Source organism: Neofelis nebulosa, chromosome 2 (assembly GCF_028018385.1).
Source record: "Neofelis nebulosa isolate mNeoNeb1 chromosome 2, mNeoNeb1.pri, whole genome shotgun sequence".
Lineage (NCBI taxonomy): Eukaryota > Metazoa > Chordata > Mammalia > Carnivora > Felidae > Neofelis > Neofelis nebulosa.
The window spans coordinates 143,820,469-143,842,009 of record NC_080783.1 but is presented as its reverse complement, the minus strand read 5'-3'; the positions used below and the strand labels follow the sequence as shown (position 1 = coordinate 143,842,009).

General features: G+C 36.9%; 1 protein-coding gene across 5 annotated transcripts in view; it reads left to right on the top strand.

Annotated features, from left to right (window-relative positions):
- Nucleotides 1-21,541, top strand: part of RPAP2 (RNA polymerase II associated protein 2) — a 106,390-nt gene that overhangs the window by 8,819 nt on the left and 76,030 nt on the right. For all 5 annotated transcript variants that reach the window (XR_009257952.1, XM_058716580.1, XM_058716583.1 and 2 more), the window contains exons 4-6: nucleotides 4,422-4,520; nucleotides 4,844-4,909; nucleotides 7,065-7,153. Coding sequence is in view for 4 of the 5 variants with exons in the window: in XM_058716580.1 (XP_058572563.1) it covers nucleotides 4,422-4,520; nucleotides 4,844-4,909; nucleotides 7,065-7,153 (254 nt within the window). In the remaining variant the exon portion in view is untranslated. The remainder of the gene's footprint in view (nucleotides 1-4,421; nucleotides 4,521-4,843; nucleotides 4,910-7,064; nucleotides 7,154-21,541) is intronic.

Below are 21,541 nucleotides of genomic sequence, written 5' to 3'. Positions count from 1 at the left end.
TTGTGTATTTGAGATTTTTCTTGTTTCTTGAGGTAGGCCTACATGGCGATATACTCCTCTTATGGCCGCTTTTGCTGCATCTCAAAGGTATTAGACTGTTATGTTTTCATTTTCATTTGCTTCCATGTTTTTTTAAGGTTTATTTTTATTTATTTTGAGAGAGAGATAGCAAATGTGGGAGGGTTAGAGAAAGAGGGAGACAGCAGGGTCCATGCTGTCATCGCAGAGCCTGATGTGGGTCTCAAACTCACTAACCCTGAGATCATGACCTGTGCTGAAGTCAAGAATTGAACGCTCAACTGACTGAGCCACCCAGGCGCCCTGAGCTTCCATGTATTTTTTTATTCTTTCTTTCATTCCTGGTTATTCAATTTATTGTTTAGTAGGTTGTGCTTAAACTCTGTGTATTTGTGGTCCTTCCAAATTTTTTTCTTTTGGTCACTTTCAAGTTTCCTAGCATTGTGGTCTGCAAATAATGCATGGAGTGATCTCGATCTCTTTTTACTTGTTGAGAGCTGATTTGTGACCCAGTATGTGATATATTCTGAAGATTTTTTATGTGCACCCAAATGAAAGTGTATTCTGCTGCTTTAGGATGAAATGTTGTGAATGCGTCTGTTAAGTCCACCTGGTCCAATGTGTCATTCAAAGCCATTGTTTCCTTGTTGATTTTCTACTTAGATGATCTGTCCATTGATGTAAATGGGGGGTTAAAGTTCCCTACTCTTATTGTATTGTTACCAATGAGTTTCTTTATGTTTGTTATTATTTGGTTAATATATTTGGGTGCTTTAAGTTGGGGACATAATTATTTACAATTATTAGATCTTGTTGGGTAGACCCTTTTATTATGATACAGTGCCCTTCTTCATCTCTTGTTACTGTCTTTGGTTTAAAATCTAGTTTATCTAAGTATGGCTACTCCAGCTTTCTTTTGACATCCATTAGCATGTCATGATAAATGGTTCTTCGTCCCCTTACTTTCAATCTGCAAGTGTCTTTAAGTCTAAAATGGGTATCTTGTAGCTAGCATATAGATAGGTTTTGTTTTTTGTCCATTCTAAAACTGTCTTTTGATTGGAACATTTAGTCCATTTATATTCAGAGAGATTATTGATAGATTTGATCATAGATTTGGCATAGATTTAGTGCCATTGTATTATTTGTAAAGCTATATTTCTGGTGATGTTCTCTGTTCCTTTCTAATCTTTGTTGCTTTTCGTATTTCTTTCCCACTCAAAAAAGTCCCATTTAATATATCTTGCAGGCTTGTTTAGTTGTCATGAACTCCTTTAGTTTTTGTGTGTCTAAGAAACTCTTTATCTCTCCTTTTCTGGTTGACAGCCTTGCTGGATAAAGTATTCTTGGCTGCTCTTTTCCCATTCAGCATGTTGAATATATCATGTCACTCCCTTCTGGCCTGCCAAGGTTCTGTGGAGAGATCTGCTGCTAACCTTATTTGTCTTCCCTCTTAGGTTAGGAATTTCTTTTCCTTGCTTTCAGGATTCTTTGCTTATGTCTGTACTTTGCCAATTTTACTACAGTAGTCTTAGTGTTGGCCTGCTTTTGTTGATTTCGATGGGAGTTCTCTATAGCTCCTGGTCCTGGATGTCTGTTTCCTTCCCCAGATTAGCGAAGTTTTCAGCTGTAATTTGGTCAAATAAACTTTCTTTTCCTTTTTCTCCTCTCTTCTTTTGGGACTCCTGTGATACTAATGTTACTATGCTTTATGGGGTCACTGAATTCACTAAGTCTACATTCCTGATCCAGTATTTTCCTTTCCCTCTTCCTTTCAGCCTCATTATTTTCCATAATTTTATCTTCTATATCACTTATTTGTTCCTCTGATTCTTCCATCCTTGTGTTCATTATACCAGTCAGTTTTGCATCTCAGTTACAGCATTTCTTATTTCGGCCTAATTTTTAGCTCTTTTATCTCTGCGGTAGGGACTCCCTGGTGTCTTCTATGCTGCCTCAAGCCCAGCTAGTATTCTTATGATTATTGTTTTAAATTCTGGTTCAGGTATATTACTTATATCTGTTTTGATTAGATCCCTGGCCATGACCTCTTCTTGTTCTTTCTTCTGGGATGAATTTTTCCATCTTGGCATTTTGTCTAGGTCTCTGTCTTCTCTGTGTTAGGAAAGCTTGTTATGTGTCCTGCTTCTAACAGTAATAGGTGTGTGTATTAAGAAGAGGTCATATACTGTCCAGGGCCTAGCACTTCAGGAAGTGTTTCTGGTGTATGCTGTGTGCACTCTGCCATTGTGTTTTGGGTGCTCTTTCTGTCCTCTGCAGAATTTCTCCTAGTCTGTAATGGGGAGTGTTTGTACCTTGTCCACTGTGTGATTAGTTTTAAGTATTTGTGTTTTGATCAGCTTATTAAGAGTATAGATCCTGTTTCCCCTAGAGCTGACACTTTGCAGCATTCTGTGGTTAGTAGACTTGGTGGGTGTGGAGGACCGTTGTGCTGGTCTTCTGGGAGGGTGGCCTGCTGCTGCTCTCTCAGACATAATGACCCTAGTTCAGAAGTACCTGAAGAGCTCAGGGAGGACAGGACTTGGTGTAAGCAGCTCAAGCCTCTACTGTGGGCTCTTTACTGCTCACTGAAGTCCATCCATGCTAAATGGCATCAGCTGGCTCTCTAGTCCCCAGAGAGGGGAGTTTGTACCCACCACTGTTCAGGAAGTGCTCACAGAAGAGCAAACAATCTCCCGTCATTTGTCCCAAGCATTCCTCAGATCTCTTCCTTCACCCTGTCTGTGTCCGACTCATCTGCCCATCTGGTGGTGCAGTGCTACTATGGTTTATCTCAGGTGCGATGGCTAGGTTTCAAAATTCCATAATTTATGCACCCAGTGTGGCATGGACCTGCTCTGATCCTCTGGGGAAGGGTCTCACAACACTGGGGCGGGTGCCGGTTTGTCCCAGAAGGGCGGTGGCACAAATTCACTAGGCTTGAAGTTTATGGTAAAACACAGCAAAAAGCCACCGTCCAGGTTAGCTGCCCTCCACAGCTGTCTCTGTTCCTATCCTAATGAATGGGACAGCTCAGTGGTACCTGCCAGCCCTCTTGTCCCTGGAGAGGCAGTGCTACCTCTCCCAAATGCACTCCAAGAGGGGTAACTGTCTCTGCCAGTACAACCCAGGGCATCCTCAGACCATGCTCTCTGCTCCCTGGCCTCTGCCCTCCTTCTCCACAGGAGCACTGTTGTGCCCTACAGCCTCCACCCCAGTGATGGGTCAGACTTCTAAAACCAGACTTTGAGCTCCACTGCTTGTAAAAACTTGGGATAATCAGCCCCTCTCTTTTTCCCCATCAGGGGTTTTGGCAAAATGTTTTCCTTGTGCAATGCCCTGCATCCTGCTCATTCCCTCTCTTTCTCTCCTTTCTCCTAATTAGGGCCCTCTCCTTTCTACAGCACCACTGATTATTTTCTCTCCCAAATCACATCTTCGCCCTTCCTGCCTTCCACAATATGTCCTCTTTTCTCCCCCTAGCTGTGCATCTTATTGTCTCAGTCCTAAGATCGATTTCCTGGGTGTTAAGAATGATTTGATATTTATCTAGCTGTGTTCCAGGGATGTGGTAAGCATAGGATCCCCCTCCTGCTCAACCATCTTGACTCCTCCCCTCTAATGTGACAGTATTTAAATTGATACATGTAACTACATCAGAATCTGCATGCAGGATGCCACTAAAAACAAAGACAAACCAGAAATGCTTCATTTGAAACAAATACCTTATATCACTCTCAATAAAAAGTTGTTCAGTCCCTGGGAAAACAGAAAAACTTGTTCAAAAGTGATCTCAAAGTTATGAAACGAGTTGAGATTTGAACATGAAGATATCAAAGAAAGTATTTGGTGTTAGCTTATAAGTACCATCTCACCAGTCTCCTATACACATTTTTCAGAAACTGGAAAATTTTGCACAAAAATTTGTCAGGAATCACAATGACACGTTTGATACACACTGTTTTTTAAGACTGTGCTTCAAAAATAGGTAAATTATATTTTATTTTCCATGGTTTATTTTTTAATATTTTTTTAAATAAAATAAACTTTTCAGTGTTTTGCTTTGGTATAGCAATGACTATAGCACCAATTCTTTTTCCTGCCTCAGAATTACTTCATGAAGTACTTACCTACAACGATTCATAGTCTCCTGAGACAGATGTTTTTTTGGGCTATTTTTGTTTGTTTTTTTAATAATAGCTAACATTTTTGAGTGCTTACTATTTGTCAAATGTTTTTCTACGTTTATTACCTTTATTTTCTCCTCTTATTCAAACATCATATTTATAAGATAGACTGTTATTATCCCTGAATTTTCAGATGAGCTCTGTGAGGCTTAGAGAGCTGATAAATGAACTTTTCTAATAATCTAGTGGGGGAATGCCCCTCTCATTTCATTATAGGGGAAGTTCATCACACCTGCTCACTACAGCGATGTCGTGGATGAGCGTTCTATTATCAAGCTCTGCGGTTATCCTTTATGTCAGAAAAAACTAGGAATTGTAAGTAGTTTTTTTAAATAGAAGCTTTAGGGGCACTTGGGTGGCTCAATTGGTTGGGTGGGTTGTGGGATTAAGCCCCTCATCAGGCTCCCCTGCTCACATGCTCTCTCTCTCTGAAATAAAAAAAATAAAGTATAATAAAGTAAAACAGAAGCTTTAATTTTTTATATTTAACAAAGTACTTTGTAGATAGTACAAGAAATGGAACTGAGGTCATGAACTAATTACCTGAATTAACCAAAGATTTGTAGATGATTTAATCTTACAAGAAAGTTTATGTTTATTACTTGAATTCTTCTTAAGCTGTACTTTCTTTTCTTTAGGTACCAAAACAGAAGTATAAGATTTCTACCAAAACCAATAAAGTCTATGATATTACTGAAAGAAAGGTAAGCTTAAAGGCTTTTTTCAATGTGGCAGTTAATTTTTAATACACTAAATGGAATTCTAAAAATAATTGTTTAGAAGTTTGCCTTTTAGATGGTCGTCATGTTAAAAGTTTATTTGTGAATATTGCCTTCAAGGTGTTAGAAAAAACTGCTTATGCTTTAATTAATATTTGGACATTTAAAAATTAAAAGTGTATACCGGCACAAATTCAGGCAAGTAAGTCATGGAATAGAATAGAGAGCCAGAAACAGATTAACCACATATGAGGACACTTTATATGTGACAACAGGAGTATTGTAGATCAGTAGAGAAAGGATGAATTTTTTTAAGAAATAGTACTGACACAAGTAGTTATCCATATGGAAAAAAAATGGAAATTGATCCTTATTTCAGTGTACATAAAAAAAATAAATTTTAGGTAGGCTACAGACTTAAATTTAAAAGATAAACATCTTTTTGAAGAGAATATGGGAAAGTATCTTTATAAACTCAGAGAATTTCTTAAATAAGATAGAAATATTACAAACCATAGAGGAAAAATTGATGTTTTCTACATTAAAATTAAAAACATTTGCTTAGGGCGCCTGGGTGGCGCAGTCGGTTAAGCGTCCGACTTCAGCCAGGTCACGATCTCGCGGTCCGGTCCGTGAGTTCGAGCCCCGCGTCAGGCTCTGGGCTGATGGCTCGGAGCCTGGAGCCTGTTTCCGATTCTGTGTCTCCCTCTCTCTGACCCTCCCCCGTTCATGCTCTGTCTCTCTCTGTCCCAAAAATAAATAAAAAACGTTGAAAAAAAAAATTAAAAAAAAAAAAACAAAACAAAAAAAAAACATTTGCTTATTGGAAGTTTCCACAAAAGAGTGAAAAGATGAGATAAATTAGAAGGAAATGTATTTCTCACATATAACTGACTAAAGATTCATAACCAGGAAAAGACAGAAAACCTTGTAGAAATTTTATAGAAGGAACTTGATAATGAAATATGAAAAGATGCTCAGCCTTATTAATCAGGGGAAAAGCAAATAAAAACATTGATTTACAGTCCCCAAATTAGCAAAATTATAAAAATTTGACAATATTGGAAACTCTTTAACTGCTGGTTAAATAAAATTGGTGCAACTTTTTTGAGAACTTCTTTGGTATTATCTAGTAAAGTCAAGTTCACACATTTTTTATGACCAGGCTTTTCTATTCTTGGTATATATTTTAAAGAATTTCTTGCCCATTTCTTCCTAGTTGGGTTAACAAAATATATGATATACTGTCATTCAACCTTTTTAAGGAAGGAAATACTGACACATGCTACAACATGGATAAACATTGAAGACATGATGCTAAGTGAAATAAGCCTGCGCAAAAGGACAAATATTAAATGATCCCACTTACATGAGGTAACTAGAGTAGTCAGATACATAGTTATGAATGTAGAATGGTGATTATAAGAGGAGGCAGAAATGAGTTATTGTCTAATGGGTGTACAGTTTCAGTTTTGCAAGATAAAAAGAGTTCTAGAGATGGACCATGGTAATGGTTGTACTACGGTGAGAAGGTGTTTAATGCCGCTGAACTGTAACACTTAAAAACAATTTAGGTGGTAAATTTTGGTGTATTTGACCACAATTTTTTTAACTTTAAAAATTCTTAAAGTGCTTATAGTCACATTGTAGAGATAGCAGAAAAGTTAGAAACAACTCAATTATTCATAATAAATAAATGGTAATATACTTACACAATTGAATGTAATGTATATATAAGCCACAACTACAAAAATCTGAAAACTATAACTTGGAACAAAAAACTCAGAGAACATAACAATATGATTACATTCAGACAAAGTTTAAAATTGGTTAAAACTAAATGGTATCTTTTGTAGGGATGTTTCTATAGATAGCAAAACTAAAGGAAAGCAAGGGAATAAGGAACACAGAATATGATAGTGGTTACCTCTGGGGAATGTCGAAAGTGATGCTATCCAGGATGGACACATAATAGAGCTTCGAAGGTACTATACCTTATTCTTACCTTGGTTGGTAGATTCATGGGTTTTCATTATTTTCTTTGAACTACATGTTTATGTTTTATACTCTCTTCTGTACATAAGTTAGTTGTGTTTCACAGTAAGAAAAAGTAATTTTCTGATTTTAAAATGTTTTTCAGTGTTTTTGCAGCAATTTTTGTTACAAAGCATCTAAGTTTTTTGAAGCACAAATTCCTAAAACTCCAGTATGGGTTCGAGAAGAGGAAAGGTAATTTAAATCATTACATATACATTTGTTCATATATTCCAATAATTTCTTTCTACTTTTTGGGATGTATAGAGAGTAGTTGTAGTTTCCTAAGAATGTTACCATCGTACACATTTTCATTGTGGAGAAATGGTTATATTTTTAGCTTAGTTATTAAGGATTTTACACTTAAAATCAGAAAGTAAATATAAAAGTTGTTTCTTTGTTGTTTTAATCACAACATCTGAACTTTGCTTTCTGCTATGCAAGCTATTTCTATTAACCCTATTAATATTATAATTCTAGAGTAAGAATGTTAAAGTTTTTCAGGATGCTAAAACTGAGGATCCACTGAACTTGTTTTGTTGTTAGAAAACTATGTACTAAGGTTAAAAAGTTCAGGTAACTAATTCATTCAATCTTTATTAAAAATCAGTACAGTATTTTATAAATTTAAAGAAATCCAATTTAATTTTTAGCAAAATGTTTATCAATATTCCTGGGGTTTGCCGCTTGGGAAATGTTTAAACATTTACAACATTTTAGTAGTTGCTGAATTTGAGAAAAAATTTATTATTGAGGGACAAATGCCATAATACAGTAAAGGTAACAAAAATTGTTATGTAGTCAAACTATTGTCTAAATTCAGACAGGCTTAAATGAGATAAGGTCTCAACTCATACTTCATAAAGAATATTATAACACAAGGCAGTGTTATTTGTGGTAAAATAGTATCAGTGCTAAATAAACTTAGTGACATAAATGTAATGTGATGCAAGGTAACTAAAGATATTTGCCTTAAAAAAAAAAACACCTCTTATTAAAGTCTTATCTGATGCACAAGGTAGTATGAAACCACTGTAATTTGAACTAGCATCATTTGTACTGGTGACAGTCCCTTTGTTGGCTGACACCTTTGCCTGCAGATCCAATGCTGTGTCGTTTAGAATATGTAAAACAGGGGCGCCTGGGTGGCGCAGTCGGTTAAGCGTCCGACTTCAGCCAGGTCACGATCTCGCGGTCCGTGAGTTCGAGCCCCGCGTCAGGCTCTGGGCTGATGGCTCAGAGCCTGGAGCCTGTTTCCGATTCTGTGTCTCCCTCTCTCTCTGCCCCTCCCCCGTTCATGCTCTGTCTCTCTCTGTCCCAAAAATAAATAGAATATGTAAAACATACCACCCTATAGCCTTTGTTAATTGAATTACACATAGTGAAGACTAAATTGTTCACTATTTCTCCACTAGCCTGTCTTTCTTATTTGAAGAATAAAGGTTGTAGCATTGTCCAAGGTGAATGGGGAGCTACGAGCACTTTCTTAACTATCACTTTTTGTCTCTTTTACTTTCCTTTAGAGAAAGAGAGAGCAAGTGGGGAGAGGGGCAGAGAGAGAGAGGGAGAGAAAGAATATGAAGCACACTTCACTGATGAGTGTGGAGCCTGACATGTGGCTTGATCTCATGACCCTGAGATTATGACCTGAGCTGAAATCAGGAGTCAGACACTCAACTGACTGAGCCACCCGGGCATCCCTTTTTTCTCCTTTCCTAGCATTTCTTTGGCTAGATCTGCTCATCGCCTTTTCAACCTTATGACAGCTACACATATTGCTGTATTCTATTCCCCAGCTGTTAAGACCACTGTTTCCTTAAGTTATTCCTAACTTTGTTTCCAGTGATATCTTCTCTACTTGCTACTTTAGCTCATCTTCATCCCTGCTTCAAAACCATTTACCAAACTACCCTTCCTGTCATCTTTATATTCTTCAGATGTAGTTATTGGTATTTGCTTTAGCTAATTGAAAATAGTTCTTCTCTCTAACCTTTTTCTAAAATCTTATTCTAATATGTTCATAACACCCACCTTTCCTAGAACATGAAGGTCTGTCACTTTATTTGTAGTTCTTGAAATTCTACCTTATCTATATGCCCTTCCCTACCTCACCAAAAAAGAAAAATGAAAATGGCTTTGGTTTCCCTCAAAAAACCATTTTAATTTACATGCAATGTTTGTAGTAAGTGCTTAGTACTGGCAGGCTGTCCATACCTGTACGAGCACACACACACACTTAATGAAACTCAACCTGTGAGTTTAAATTGAAATTTTAATTGGATGGCATAATAAATATACAAGTGAAACAAATTTTTACTTATTCTAATGGGGACAAGTATTGGGGAGCCATCAAACACTTTTGAACAGAATTTGATCTGACATTGATGTACAAGATGAGTTAAAGAAGAAAGGATCATAATTAAAGAGCTGAAAGGTCCTTAGAGACAATTTAATCCAACATCTTTATCAAACAATCTCAGAAAGATTAAATATATTTCTTAAGCTTGTGATAGGTTCTGAACGTTGCTAGGATTCTATTATATTTCTCTTTGATTGGAAGTAACCAATAATCTATAAATAAACGTTTGTCACAATGTGCATAGTATTAACTGTAGCCCTTATTTATGTATAATACTTGTCAGTATATAATCATATTAGTATCTTTTATATTTGGTTGCGCGTTACTTTATAAATTCTTATGGGCATGAATTATGTAGGTTTATTTCATGAATCCACTAGAGGTCACTGTGTCTTCAGAGGATGTTTATTATATTTTATGTGTTCTAATGATCAGAATTCTAGAATTCAGTATTATTTTAAAGAGCTTTTCTAGCTGTTGCACATATAAGCTCTACAGAAATGTGACTTTTTTTTTTTAATTTTCTTTTTTTAACGTTTATTTATTTTTGAGACAGAGAGAGACAGAGCATGAACGGGAGAGGGTCAGAGAGAGGGAGACACAGAATCCGAAACAGGCTCCAGGCTCTGAGCAGTCAGCACAGAGCCCGACACAGGGCTCGAACTCACGGGCCGTGAGATCATGACCTGAGCTGAAGTCGGCCGCTCAACCGACTGAGCCACCCAGGCGCCCCCAGAAATATGACTTTTAAAGAAAGTCTCTTCACATATAGTATGGGGTATAACACTTCAAAACCTATCTCCTTTAAAGGGGAAAAATGGTTTCTTTTAAATGGCAGCATTTAGTATTGCAGAGATGTTTTTAATGAGCTTAAAGTAAGCCATCATCATAATAACTTGCATCACCTTCATAATTAAATCATAATCATAATTGTTTTATTGTTGATTTTATTTTATTGATATTAATAATTATTAAACAATTTAAAATTTTAAAAATAAGAGCAAAATTTTAAATCCACTCAAAGAATTGAGTATTTTATTGCAATGATTTCCAAAATTTTTGACCACTATAAGTATATTTTATGTTATGATTCAATACACATGTAACTGAAACAAAGTTTTATAAAATGATATTTATCCTCATTACTTGAACATCCTGATACTTTCTACTCTATTGCTTTTTTCCTTTTAATGTTTATTTATTTATTTTGCGAGAAAGAGAGCAAGCAGGGGAGGGGTAGAGAGAAAGGGAGAAAGAGAATCCCAAGCAGGCTGTGCTGTCAGGGCAGAAGCAAATGCGGTCTCCATTCCATGACCTCGGAATCATGACCTGCGCTGAAGTCAAGAGGCAGAAGCCCAGTTGCACGAGCCATTCAGGTGCTCCTACTCTGTTGCTTTTTTTGGTTTTTTTTTAAATGCTGATAGCAATCCACTTAATTGGTTGGTCAATTCTAATATGCAGTTTTAAAATTCTAATATGCAGTTTTAAAAGTACTCTTGGAGCGCCTGGGTGGCTCAGTCAGTTAAGCATTTGACTTTGGCTCAGGTCATGATCTAACGGTCAGTGAGTTCGAGCCCCACGTTGGGCTCTATGCTGACAGCTCAGAGCCTAGAGTCTGCTTTGGATTCTGTCTCCCTCTCTTTCAGCCCCCCTCCAGCTCATGCTTTATTCTGTCTCTCAAAAATGAATAAACATTTAAAAAAAATTTTTTTTAAGTACTGTTTTGTTATATCCAGCTTAGGTTTTTAGTTGTTTCACTATAGGAAAGTCTCTTATCAACACGAAGTCTCAGTTTCCTCATTGGTAAAGTAGAAAGTTGCAATTAAACTCTTAGTTCCCTTTAGTTCTAATGTTTTGCAGTTCTGAGTCAGTCAACTGCTACTGTAGTAAAAGTTTCCTAGATAGGAAATGTCTTATTTATAAAAAGTGGTGAAAATTAAAATTGTAAGCATAAGACTGGGAAAATTTTGTAGGGAAGTCTGTCTCATTTAAGAATTTAGAATAAATGTTACTGACTTGAATAATTTGAACTCTTCAGTCTATAAAGATAAAGGCTGATGAAAGATTGGAACAGAGTTCTTAAATTATGAAGAAACCCAGGAATATATTATAGCATGTTCAGAACAACTTGAAGTTGGCATCTTCAGGGACACTATGATCTTCCATACTGTTTGGAAACAGAATGTTGAATTTGACTCAATTTAGTCTTATATTGTTATGAAAGCTAATATAAATTTTTTCACCAGACTCCAAAATACTAAAATCTTTAGTGTCCCTTAACACTGCTAAGATATTATTTTGTACCATAGAAGGCTGTGTATCTCATTGCTTAAAATGTGTCAGTAACTTTAAGAAGGATGTAGAGAAATTCATGAATTCTAGCTCCATACTTCTATTGAGGCTTTGGAGTCAGAAGGTGCCTTAGAGGTTTTCAAGTCCCTCATTTTTATTATTAAGATATGAAAAAATATGTGGAGTGTATCTTCAATGTCATGAATAACAACAGTGCTTCTCCCAAAATGTCTCCTGATGCCGTGTCAGAGACAGAACATTGACCTAGATGGACTGGGTCATGACGCAGTATGATGCATCTCATGTTGTGAGTTAGAAATTTTTCACCCACTTGGTGGCCAGACACAGACCACATATTTGTTCCTCTTAGACAGTACGCTCATTTAGATAGTCATATAGTTGCATTTATAAATCCTGTTTTGTTCACTACAGGCTCTGACAAATCTTTGAAGGAAAGCGGTTTCTTTGTAACTTAAAAAATCAGGAGTTAAAACTAGGAAGGACAAATGTTGAGAATTAAATTATAGTTTAAAAGATCAAAATGGGGTGAATGGGTAATGCTGACAGAGCTAAAAGCGCCATCATGTGGCCCAGAGTAGGGGATTTTCACACATGCTTCTTGGCAATAAACAGTATAATCTCAGAGGTGCGGAAGCCAAAAACCTCTGCAGAACAACTTCTCTAACCTCTTCCTGAACAGCCACTTCTGTTGCTGGGTGTACAGAATAAAAACTTGTCTTAAAGAGGTTTTAACATGTCTCATATTATATTTGAAAAATTTCCACCACAGGGGGGAATTGTAGCCTGCTGCTTTTGTTGGTTTATGTATAGTACACATATTCTGACTGATACAAACACATATATGTGCATATATACACAGAAGGTTATTTGGCACAAGTTATTTCTAGTTTTAGACTTATATTGCTAAAGTTGCAATTAATCATCTAATTTATACTTCGGTTAAAATAACATTAAAATGTTTATGAAGAAGCAGTTTGAAGGTATTCTTTAACTAACATGATTATTTTTGTTTTTTAAGTTGAGGTCCTATCAGATGGAGAATAATCCGGGGCAATGTAAACTTTGAGGGGAATGGAAGATACATAGAACAAAGAGAAATGGCACTTTTGCAGTGTCTGGGTGGCTCAGTCGGTTAAGGATCCGACTCTTGGTTTTGGCTCAGGTCATGATTTCACAGTTCGTGAGTTTGAGCCCTGCGCTGAGCTCTGTGCTGACAGTGTGGCGCCTGCCCTGGGTTCTCTCTCCCGCGCTCACTCGCTCTCTCTCTCTCTCTCTCTCCCTCCCCCTCCCTCCCTCCCTCCCTCTCCCCCATGTGCTCTCTCTCCCTCCAAATAAATAAATAAACTTAAAAAAAAAAAAAAGAGGGGCACCTAGGTGGCTCAGTGGGTTAAGTGTCTGACTTCGGCTCAGGTCATGATTTCATAGTTCACAGGTTTAAGCTTTGCATTGGGCTCTTAGCTGACAGCTCAGAGCCTGGAGCCTGCTTTCAGATTCTGTGTCTCCCTCTCTGTCCTTCTACCACTTGTACAATCTCTCTCTCTCTCTCTCTCTCTCTCCCTCTCCCTCTCCCTCTCCCTCTCTCTCTCTCTCTCTCTCTCTCCCCCTCTCTCCCTCTCTCCCTCTCTCCCCCTCTCTCTCTCCCAAAAATAAACATTAAAAAGTTTTGAAAAGAGACATGGTGCTTTATTTATTTATTTTTTATTATTATTTTTTTTTAATATATGAAATTTACTGTCAAATTGGTTTCCATACAACACCCAGTGCTCATCCCGAGACATGGCACTTTTAACAAAAAGCTTTTGAATTTCATCTAAGGATAGAAAAGAATGCAATATAACTTAGTGCCTCATTCTTTCTAAACAGCTATAGCAAAACAATAAAACTGAATTTTTATATTGAACCTTTCATTTAATAACCTTATTAAGTGCCAATCTAATTTATTTTAGTGTCACATATTATTCTCCATTTTGCAGACTGGGTATCAGGGAGACTGTTAAGATTACTCATCAAATATCTAGAAACAATGTTCAATATAGTTTTCTTTACCTGAAGTAAGAAAAATGAAACAAAGGAGGGGAAAATAGTCACTTGTAAAGTATATTGAGTTCCTATGAGAAAGATTAAACAAAGGTAGTACCCTCACAACTTTTTAAAGTCTTTTTTCTGATTTTACAGGCAGCATGTTGTAGAAAGAGCTTGAACTTTGAAAGATCCAAATTCGAATCCTAGATTTACTAGTTAATTGCTTAACCTCTCAAAACTTCAGATTCCTCATCTGTAAAGAAAAAAAGGCCATAAGTTATATGAGGATTAAGCGAAGTTGTATAAAAAACAGCTAGGACAAAGTGTGGGTAGATGAAAATATTCTGGAAATGGATGATGGTGATAGTTGTACAAAAATACAAATGTACTTAATGCCACTGAACTATAATTAAAAATGGTAAATTTTATGTAATGTATATTACACCACAAAAAAAAAAAAAAAAAAAAAAGAAAGCCAAGCCCACCTACCATATGGTAGGCACTTTGTATATTCTGGCTTTCCCCTTACCTTTAGAAATTGAGGATTTGTTTTTTTTCTTAATTCTTAAGTGTTTTTCCTTAAATGTTGTTATGTAGCTGGGTATGTCTCATAAAATTATCTTAAACTGCATTCATGATTCAGAATAGTGTTTACATTTTGATTATCTCTTAATTTAGCCATACATAGACTTACTCTTATATGGGCTATTCTACCTCCAAGATCTTGAAATAAGAGCTTCCCGTTGTGACCACAACCTCTATCTCATCTACAGCTATCACTCTTGAGTATGCTTTGTAACCTCATTTTGACCTCCTGTCTCTACCTTAGCTCTATTCTTCTAGGTTGGACAGACTTTCATTAAATTTGTTTTCTTGAGCTCCACAGTCAGCAGTTACAGTATTGTCCATTCAAACAATCCCAGATTCTTTCTCCCTTAACCTTCTACCATGTCTACCTTCCCAAGTGACAGTCATCTTTTTTTTTTCTATTAAAATGTTTATTTAAATTCTAGTTAGTTAACATAGAGTGCAATATTGGTTTCAGGAATAGAATTCAGTGATTTATCACTTACATATAACACCCAATGCTCATTATAACAAGTGCCCCTAATACCCATCACCCATTTAATCCACGTCCCCACCATCAACCCTTAGTTTGTTCTCTATTGTTAAGAGTCTCTTATGGTTTGCTTCATTCTCTCTTTTTGTCTTCTCCCTCCCCCCCCATGTTAATCTGTTTTGTTTCTTAAATTCCATTTATGAGTGAAATCATATGGTATTTGTCTTTCTCTGACTAATTTCGCTTAGTGTAACATACTCTAGCTCTATCCACTTGTTGCCAATGGCAAAATACTCTTTTGATAACTGAGTAATATTCCTTTGTATATATACGTATACCAGCTCTCCTTTATCCATTTATCAGTCTTCAGTAGTCATTTGGGCTCTTTCCATAGTTTGGCTATTGTTGATAATGCTACTGTAAATATCAGGGTGCATATACCCCTTCAAGTCAGTATTTTTGTATCCTTTGGATAAATGCCTAGTAATGTGATTGCTGGATTATAGGGTAGTTCTGCTTTTGCCTTTTTGAGGAACCTCCATACTGTTTTCCAGGGTGGCTGTACGAGATTGCATTCCCAACAGTACAAGACGGTTTCCCTTTCTCTGCAGCCTTGCCACTACCTGTTATTTCTTGTTATTAATTTTAGCCATTCTGACAGGTGTGATGTGGTATCTCATTGTGGTTTTGATTTGCTGCTGATGAGTGATGTTGTGCATCTTTTCATGTGTCTGTCAACCATTTGGATGTCTTTTTTGAAAAAATGTCTGTTCACGTCTTCTGCCCATTTCTTCACTAGATGATTTGTTTTTTGGGTGTTGAGTTGGAGAAGCTCTTTATAGATTTTGATTACTATTTCTCAAATAGGTCATTTGCAGATACCTTCTCCCATTCTGTAGGCTGCCTTTTAGTTTTGTTGTTTTCTTCGCTTTACAGAAGCTTTTCTATCTGGATAAAGTCCCACTAGTTCATGCTTACTTTTGTTTCTCTTGCCTCTGAAGATGTGTCTAGTAAGAAGTGTCTCCGGCCGAGGTCAAAGAGGTTGCTGTCTGTGTTCTCCTCTATCCTGTCTCACATTTTAGGTGTTTCATCCATTTTGAATTTATATTTGTGTGTGGTGTAAAACTAGTCTAGTTTTATTCTTCTGCATGTTGCTGTCCAACTTTCCCAACACCATTTGTTGAAGAGATTGTCCTTTTTCCATTGAATATTCTTTCCTGCTTTGTTGAAGATTAGTTGACCATGTAGTTGCAGGTTCTTTTCTGGGTTTTCTATTCTATTCTCTTAATCTATATGTCTGGTTTTGTGCCAGTACTATACTGTCTTGATGACTACAGCTTTGTAATGTAGCTTAAAATCTGGAATTGTGATGCCTCCAGTTTTGCTTTTTGTTTTCAAGATTGCTTTGGCTATTTGGAGTCTTTGTGGTTCCATGCAAATTTTAGGATTGTTTGTTCTAGCTCTATGAAAAATCCTGGTGGAATTTTGATAAAGATTAAATGTGTAGATTGCATTAGGCAATATAGACATTTTAACAATGTTTGATTCTTCCAGTCCATGAGCTTGGAATGTTTTTTCCATTTTTTCGTGTCCTCTTTAGTTTCCCTCATAAGTTTTCTATAGTTTTCAAAGTACAGACCTTTTACCTCTTTGGTTAGGTTTAAATTTTTTTTTTTATGTTTATTTTTGAGAGAGAGAGAGAGGGAGAGGGAGAGAGAGATGGAGTGTGAGCAGAGGAGAGGCAGAGAAAGAAGGGGAACACAGAATTTGAAGCAGGCTCCAGGCTCCACACTGTCAACACAGAGCCTGACGCAGAGCTTGAACCCACAATCTGTGAGATCATGACCTGAGCTGAAATCGGACACTTAACCGACTGAGCCACCCAGGTGCCCCTCTTTGGTTAGGTTTATTGCCAGGTATCTTATAGGTTTTGGTGCAATTGTAAATGGGATAGATTCCTTGATTCCTCCTTCTGCTGCTTCATTATTGGTATATGGAATAATGCAACAGATTTCTGTACATTGATTTTTATATCCCATGACTGTGCTGAATTCACATATCAGTTTAGCAATTTTTTGGTGTAGTCTTTCAGGTTCTACATAGAATATGATGTCATCTACAAATAGTGAAACTTTGATTCTTCCTTGCTGATTGTGATGCCTTTCTTGTTGATGTTTTTCTTGTTGTCTGATTGCTAAGGCTAAGATTTCCAGTACTTTGTTAAGTAGTAATGGTGAGAGTGGACATCCCTGTCTTATTCCTGACCACAGAGGAAAAGTTCTCAGTTTTTCCCCATTGAGGATGATATAAGCTGTGGGTCTTTTGTATATGACCTTTCTGATTTTAAGTTACGTTCCCACTATTCCTACTTTGTTGAAGGTTTTTATAAAGAATGATGCTGTATTTTGTCAAATGCTTTTTCTGCATCTGTTGAGAGGATAATATGGTTCTTATCCTTTTTTTTTTTTTTTAAGTTTATTTACTTTTGAGAGAGAGCGTGCAAGTGGGATAGGATCAGAGATAGAAAGAGAGAATCCCAAGTACACTCTGCACTGTCAGCATAGAGCCCGACATGAGGCTCTATCCCACGAACTGTGAGATCATGACCTGAGCTGAAGTCATGCTTAACGGACTGAGCCACCCAGGCGCCCCAGTTCTTATCCTTTATTTTATTAACATCGTGTATCACATTAAGTAATTTGCAAATATTGAACCATCTCTGCAGCCCAGGAATAAATCACACTTGATCATGGTGAATAATTCTTTTAATGTACTCTTGGGTTTGATTTGCTAGTATCTTTTTGAGAATTTTTGCATACGTGTTCATCAAGGATATTGGCCTGTAATTCTCCTTTTCAGTGGGCTCTTTGTCTGGTTTTGGAATCAAGGTGTATTGCTGGCCTCGTAGAATGAGTGTGGAAGTTTTCCTTTCATTTCTATTTTTTGGAACAATTTGAGAAGAATAGGTATTAATTCTTCTTTAAATGTCTGGTAGAATTCCCCTAGGAAGTCATCTGGCCCTGGACTTTTGTGTATTGATTTTTCATTACTGATTACGTTTCTTTGCTGTTATGGGCCTGTTCAAATTTTCTATTTCTTCCTGTTTCGGTTTTAGTAGTTTCTATGTTTCTAGGAATTTGTCCATTTCTTCTAGGTTTTGCCCAATTTGTTGGCATATAATTTTTCATAATCTCTTATTATTTATTTTTCTGTGGTTTTGGTTATGATCTTTCCTGTTTCATTCATGATTTTATCTATTTGGGTCCTTTCTCTTTTTGATAAGTCTGGCTTTGGTAAGAACAAGCTCCTAGTTTAATTTATCTGTTCTACTTTTTGTTTTTATATCATTTATTTCTGCTCTAATCTTTATTATTTCCCTTCTGCTGGCTTTTGGCGTTATTTGCTTTTCCTTTTCTAGCACCTTTAGGTATGTGGTTAGGTCTGTTTTGAGACTTTTCTTATTTCTTGAGGTAGTCCTGTATGGCAGTATACTTCCCTCTTATGACCACTTTTGCTGCATCCCAATGGTTTTGGACTGTTATGTTTTCATTTTCATTCGCTTCCATGTATTTCTTTATTTCTTCTTTAATTTCCTGGTTATCTCATTCATTGTTTAATAGGATGTTCTTTAACCTCCATGTATTTTGTGGTACTTCCAAATTTTTTCTTGTGGTTGATCTCATGTTTCATTGTGTTGAGGTCTACAAATATGCATGGAATGATCTTGATCTCTTTGTACTTGTTAAGGGCTGATTTGGACTCAGTATGTGATCTGTTCTGGAGAATATTCCATGTGCACTCAAAAAGAAGGTATATTCTGTTGCTTTAGGATAAAATGTTCCGAATGTCTGTTAAGTGCATTGGGGTGCATTCAAAGCCGTTGTTTCTTTGTTAAATTTCTGTGTAGAATGATATGTCCAGTGATGTAAGGGGGGGGGGGTCAAAGTCCCCTACTACTATTGTATTGTTATTGATGAGTTTCTTTATGCTTATTAATTGATTTATAAATTTGTTATTGATATATATTTATATATGCTTGTTACTAATTGATTTATATATTTCTATATTAATTGACATATATATTTATTAATTGATTTATATATATTGAATTGTATATATATATATATATATATATATATATATATGTAATTGCCTCCCAAGTTGGAGGAATAAATAATCTAGTTTTTTTGATATAAGTATGGCTACTCCAGCTTTCTTTTGATGTCCATTAGCATGATAAATATTCCCCATCCCCTAATTTTTAATCTGCAGGTGTCTTCAGATCTAAAATAAGGCTCTTGTAGGCAGCATATAGGTGGGTCTTGTTCTGTTTTTTGTTTTTTAGCTTTTTCAATGTTTGTTCTTGAGAGAGAGAGAGACAGAGCACAAGTGGGGAAGGATAGAGAGAGACAGACAGACAGACAGACAGAATCTGAAACAGGCTCCAGGCTCCAAGCTTTCAGCACAGAGCCTGATGCAGGGCTCAAACTCAGGAACGGTGACATCATGACCTAGGCTGAAGTCAGACACTTAACCGAATGAGCCACTCAGGCACCCCCCTGGTGGATCTTGTTTTTTTTTTTTTTTATCCATTCTGATACCCTATATCTTTTGATTGGAACATTTGGTCCACTTACATTCAGGGTGAATATTGAAAAATATGAATTTAGCCATTGTGTTACCTGTAAATCTGGTGTTTCTGGTGATATTCTCGGTTCCTTTCTAGTCTTTGTTGCTTTTGGTCTTTTTTCCCCCCAAAGAGTCCCCTTTAATATGTCTTCTAGGGCTGGTTTACTGGTCACAAACGTTAGTTTTTGTTTTTCTGGGAAACTGTTTATCTCTCCTTCCATTCTGAATGATGGCCTGCTGGATAAAGTATTCTTGGCTGCACATTTTTCCCATTTAGCATGTTCAATATATCCTGCCATCCCTTCTGTCCTGCCAAGTTTCTGTGAATGAGTCTACTGCAAACCTGATCTGTATTCCTTTGTAGGTTAAGGACTTTTTTTTCCCTTGCTGCTTTTGAGATTCTTTCCTCCTCTGGGTATTTTGTGAATTTGACTATGATATACCTTGGCAATTGCCAGCTTTTGTTGAATTTCATTGGAGTTCTCTGTGCTTCTTGGATTTCATTGTCTGTGTCCTTTCCCGGATTAGGGAAGTTTTCAGCTATAATTTGCTCAAATAAACCTTCTGCCCCTTTTTTCCATCTCTTCATCTTCTGAGTCTCCTATGATATGAATGTTATTACGTTTTCAGACGTCGCTGAGTTCCCTAAGTCTACCTTCGTGATCCAGTACCTGTTTTTCCCTCTTCTTTTCAGCTTCGTTATTTTTTGTGATTTTATCTTTTATATCACTGATTCATTCTTCTGCTTTGTTCATCCTTGGTATTATGGCATCCATTCAGGTTTGCATCCTGGTTATAGCATTTTTAATTTTGTCCTCATTGGATTTTAGTTCTTTTATGTCTGCAGTAAATGATTCTGTAGTGTCTTCTGTGCTTTTTTCAAACCGAGTTAGTGCCCTTATAATTGTTTTAAATTCTAGTTCAGACATCTTCTATCTGTATTGATTAAATCCCTGGCTGTTACTTCTACTCCTGCTCTTTCTTTTGGGGTGTATTCCTACATCTTGTCATTTTGTCCAGACAAAATATGATTTGATCTGCTTGTTAAAAGAAGCTAGATCTAAAAATAAAAGCAATATTTACATTTATATAGTTATATATATATTTATATTTTATAATGTATATTTATATATATTATATATATAACTAATTTATATATTATAAATATATATATATACATATAAAACTAAAAAGTTAAAAAAATAAAAAGGAAAAAATAAAAAGGAATCTAGACCCTATTTCCCCTAGAGCTGAAGCTTTGCAGCATTCTATGATCAGTGGAGTTAGGAGTGTACGAGGGGTTTGTGCTGGTCTTCTGGGGCCAGCTTCTGTGCTGCTTCTCAGGCCAACTTGCCCTCATTGAGATACACCTGCAGGGCACAGCAGGGTGCAACAGGGCTGGGGCTTGGCGTAAGCAGCTCAGGTCTTTACTTGGTAGTGCTGGTTAGCTCACTGAGGTCAGTCAGTGCTGGTGGATGGGGGAGCAAAATGGGGTTGCTCAGCTCTCTTATCCACAGAGCAGAGAGCTTGCACCCACCACTCTTCAGGAATCCCTCACAGAAGAGAACACAATTATCTCCCTTATGTCCCAGGCTGCCTTCACCCTGTTTATTTCCAAGTTGTTTTGTCTCAGGCCCATGGCTGGGTTTCTAAACTCCAAATTTTAGGGACTCGGTTGGCATGGTTCCAAGCTGTTCCTCTGGAAGACGGTCTTGCCATGCTTTTGCCATTTGCCAGCTTGTCTAAGACAGCAGTCACACAACCACACAGTGGTTCAGATCTTAGGCAAAGCAGAACAGAAAGCCTGCATCAAGATTCACTGCCCTCTTCCTCAAAACACTAAAAACAGAACTACCCTACGACCCACCAATTGTACTACTAGGCATTTATCCACAGGATACAGGTGTGCTGTCTCGAAGGGACACATGCACCCCCATGTTTATAGCAGCACTATCAACAATAGCCAAAGTATGGATAGAGCCCAAATGTCCATCGATGGATGAATGGATAAAGAAGATGTGGTGTAAAGAAGATGTGGTGTACATATATGTATATGTGTATATATGTATATATACACAATGGAGTATTGCTCAGCAATCAAAAAGAATGAAATCTTGGGGCGCCTGGGTGGCGCAGTCGGTTAAGCGTCCGACTTCAGCCAGGTCACGATCTCGCGGTCTGTGAGTTCGAGCCCCGCGTC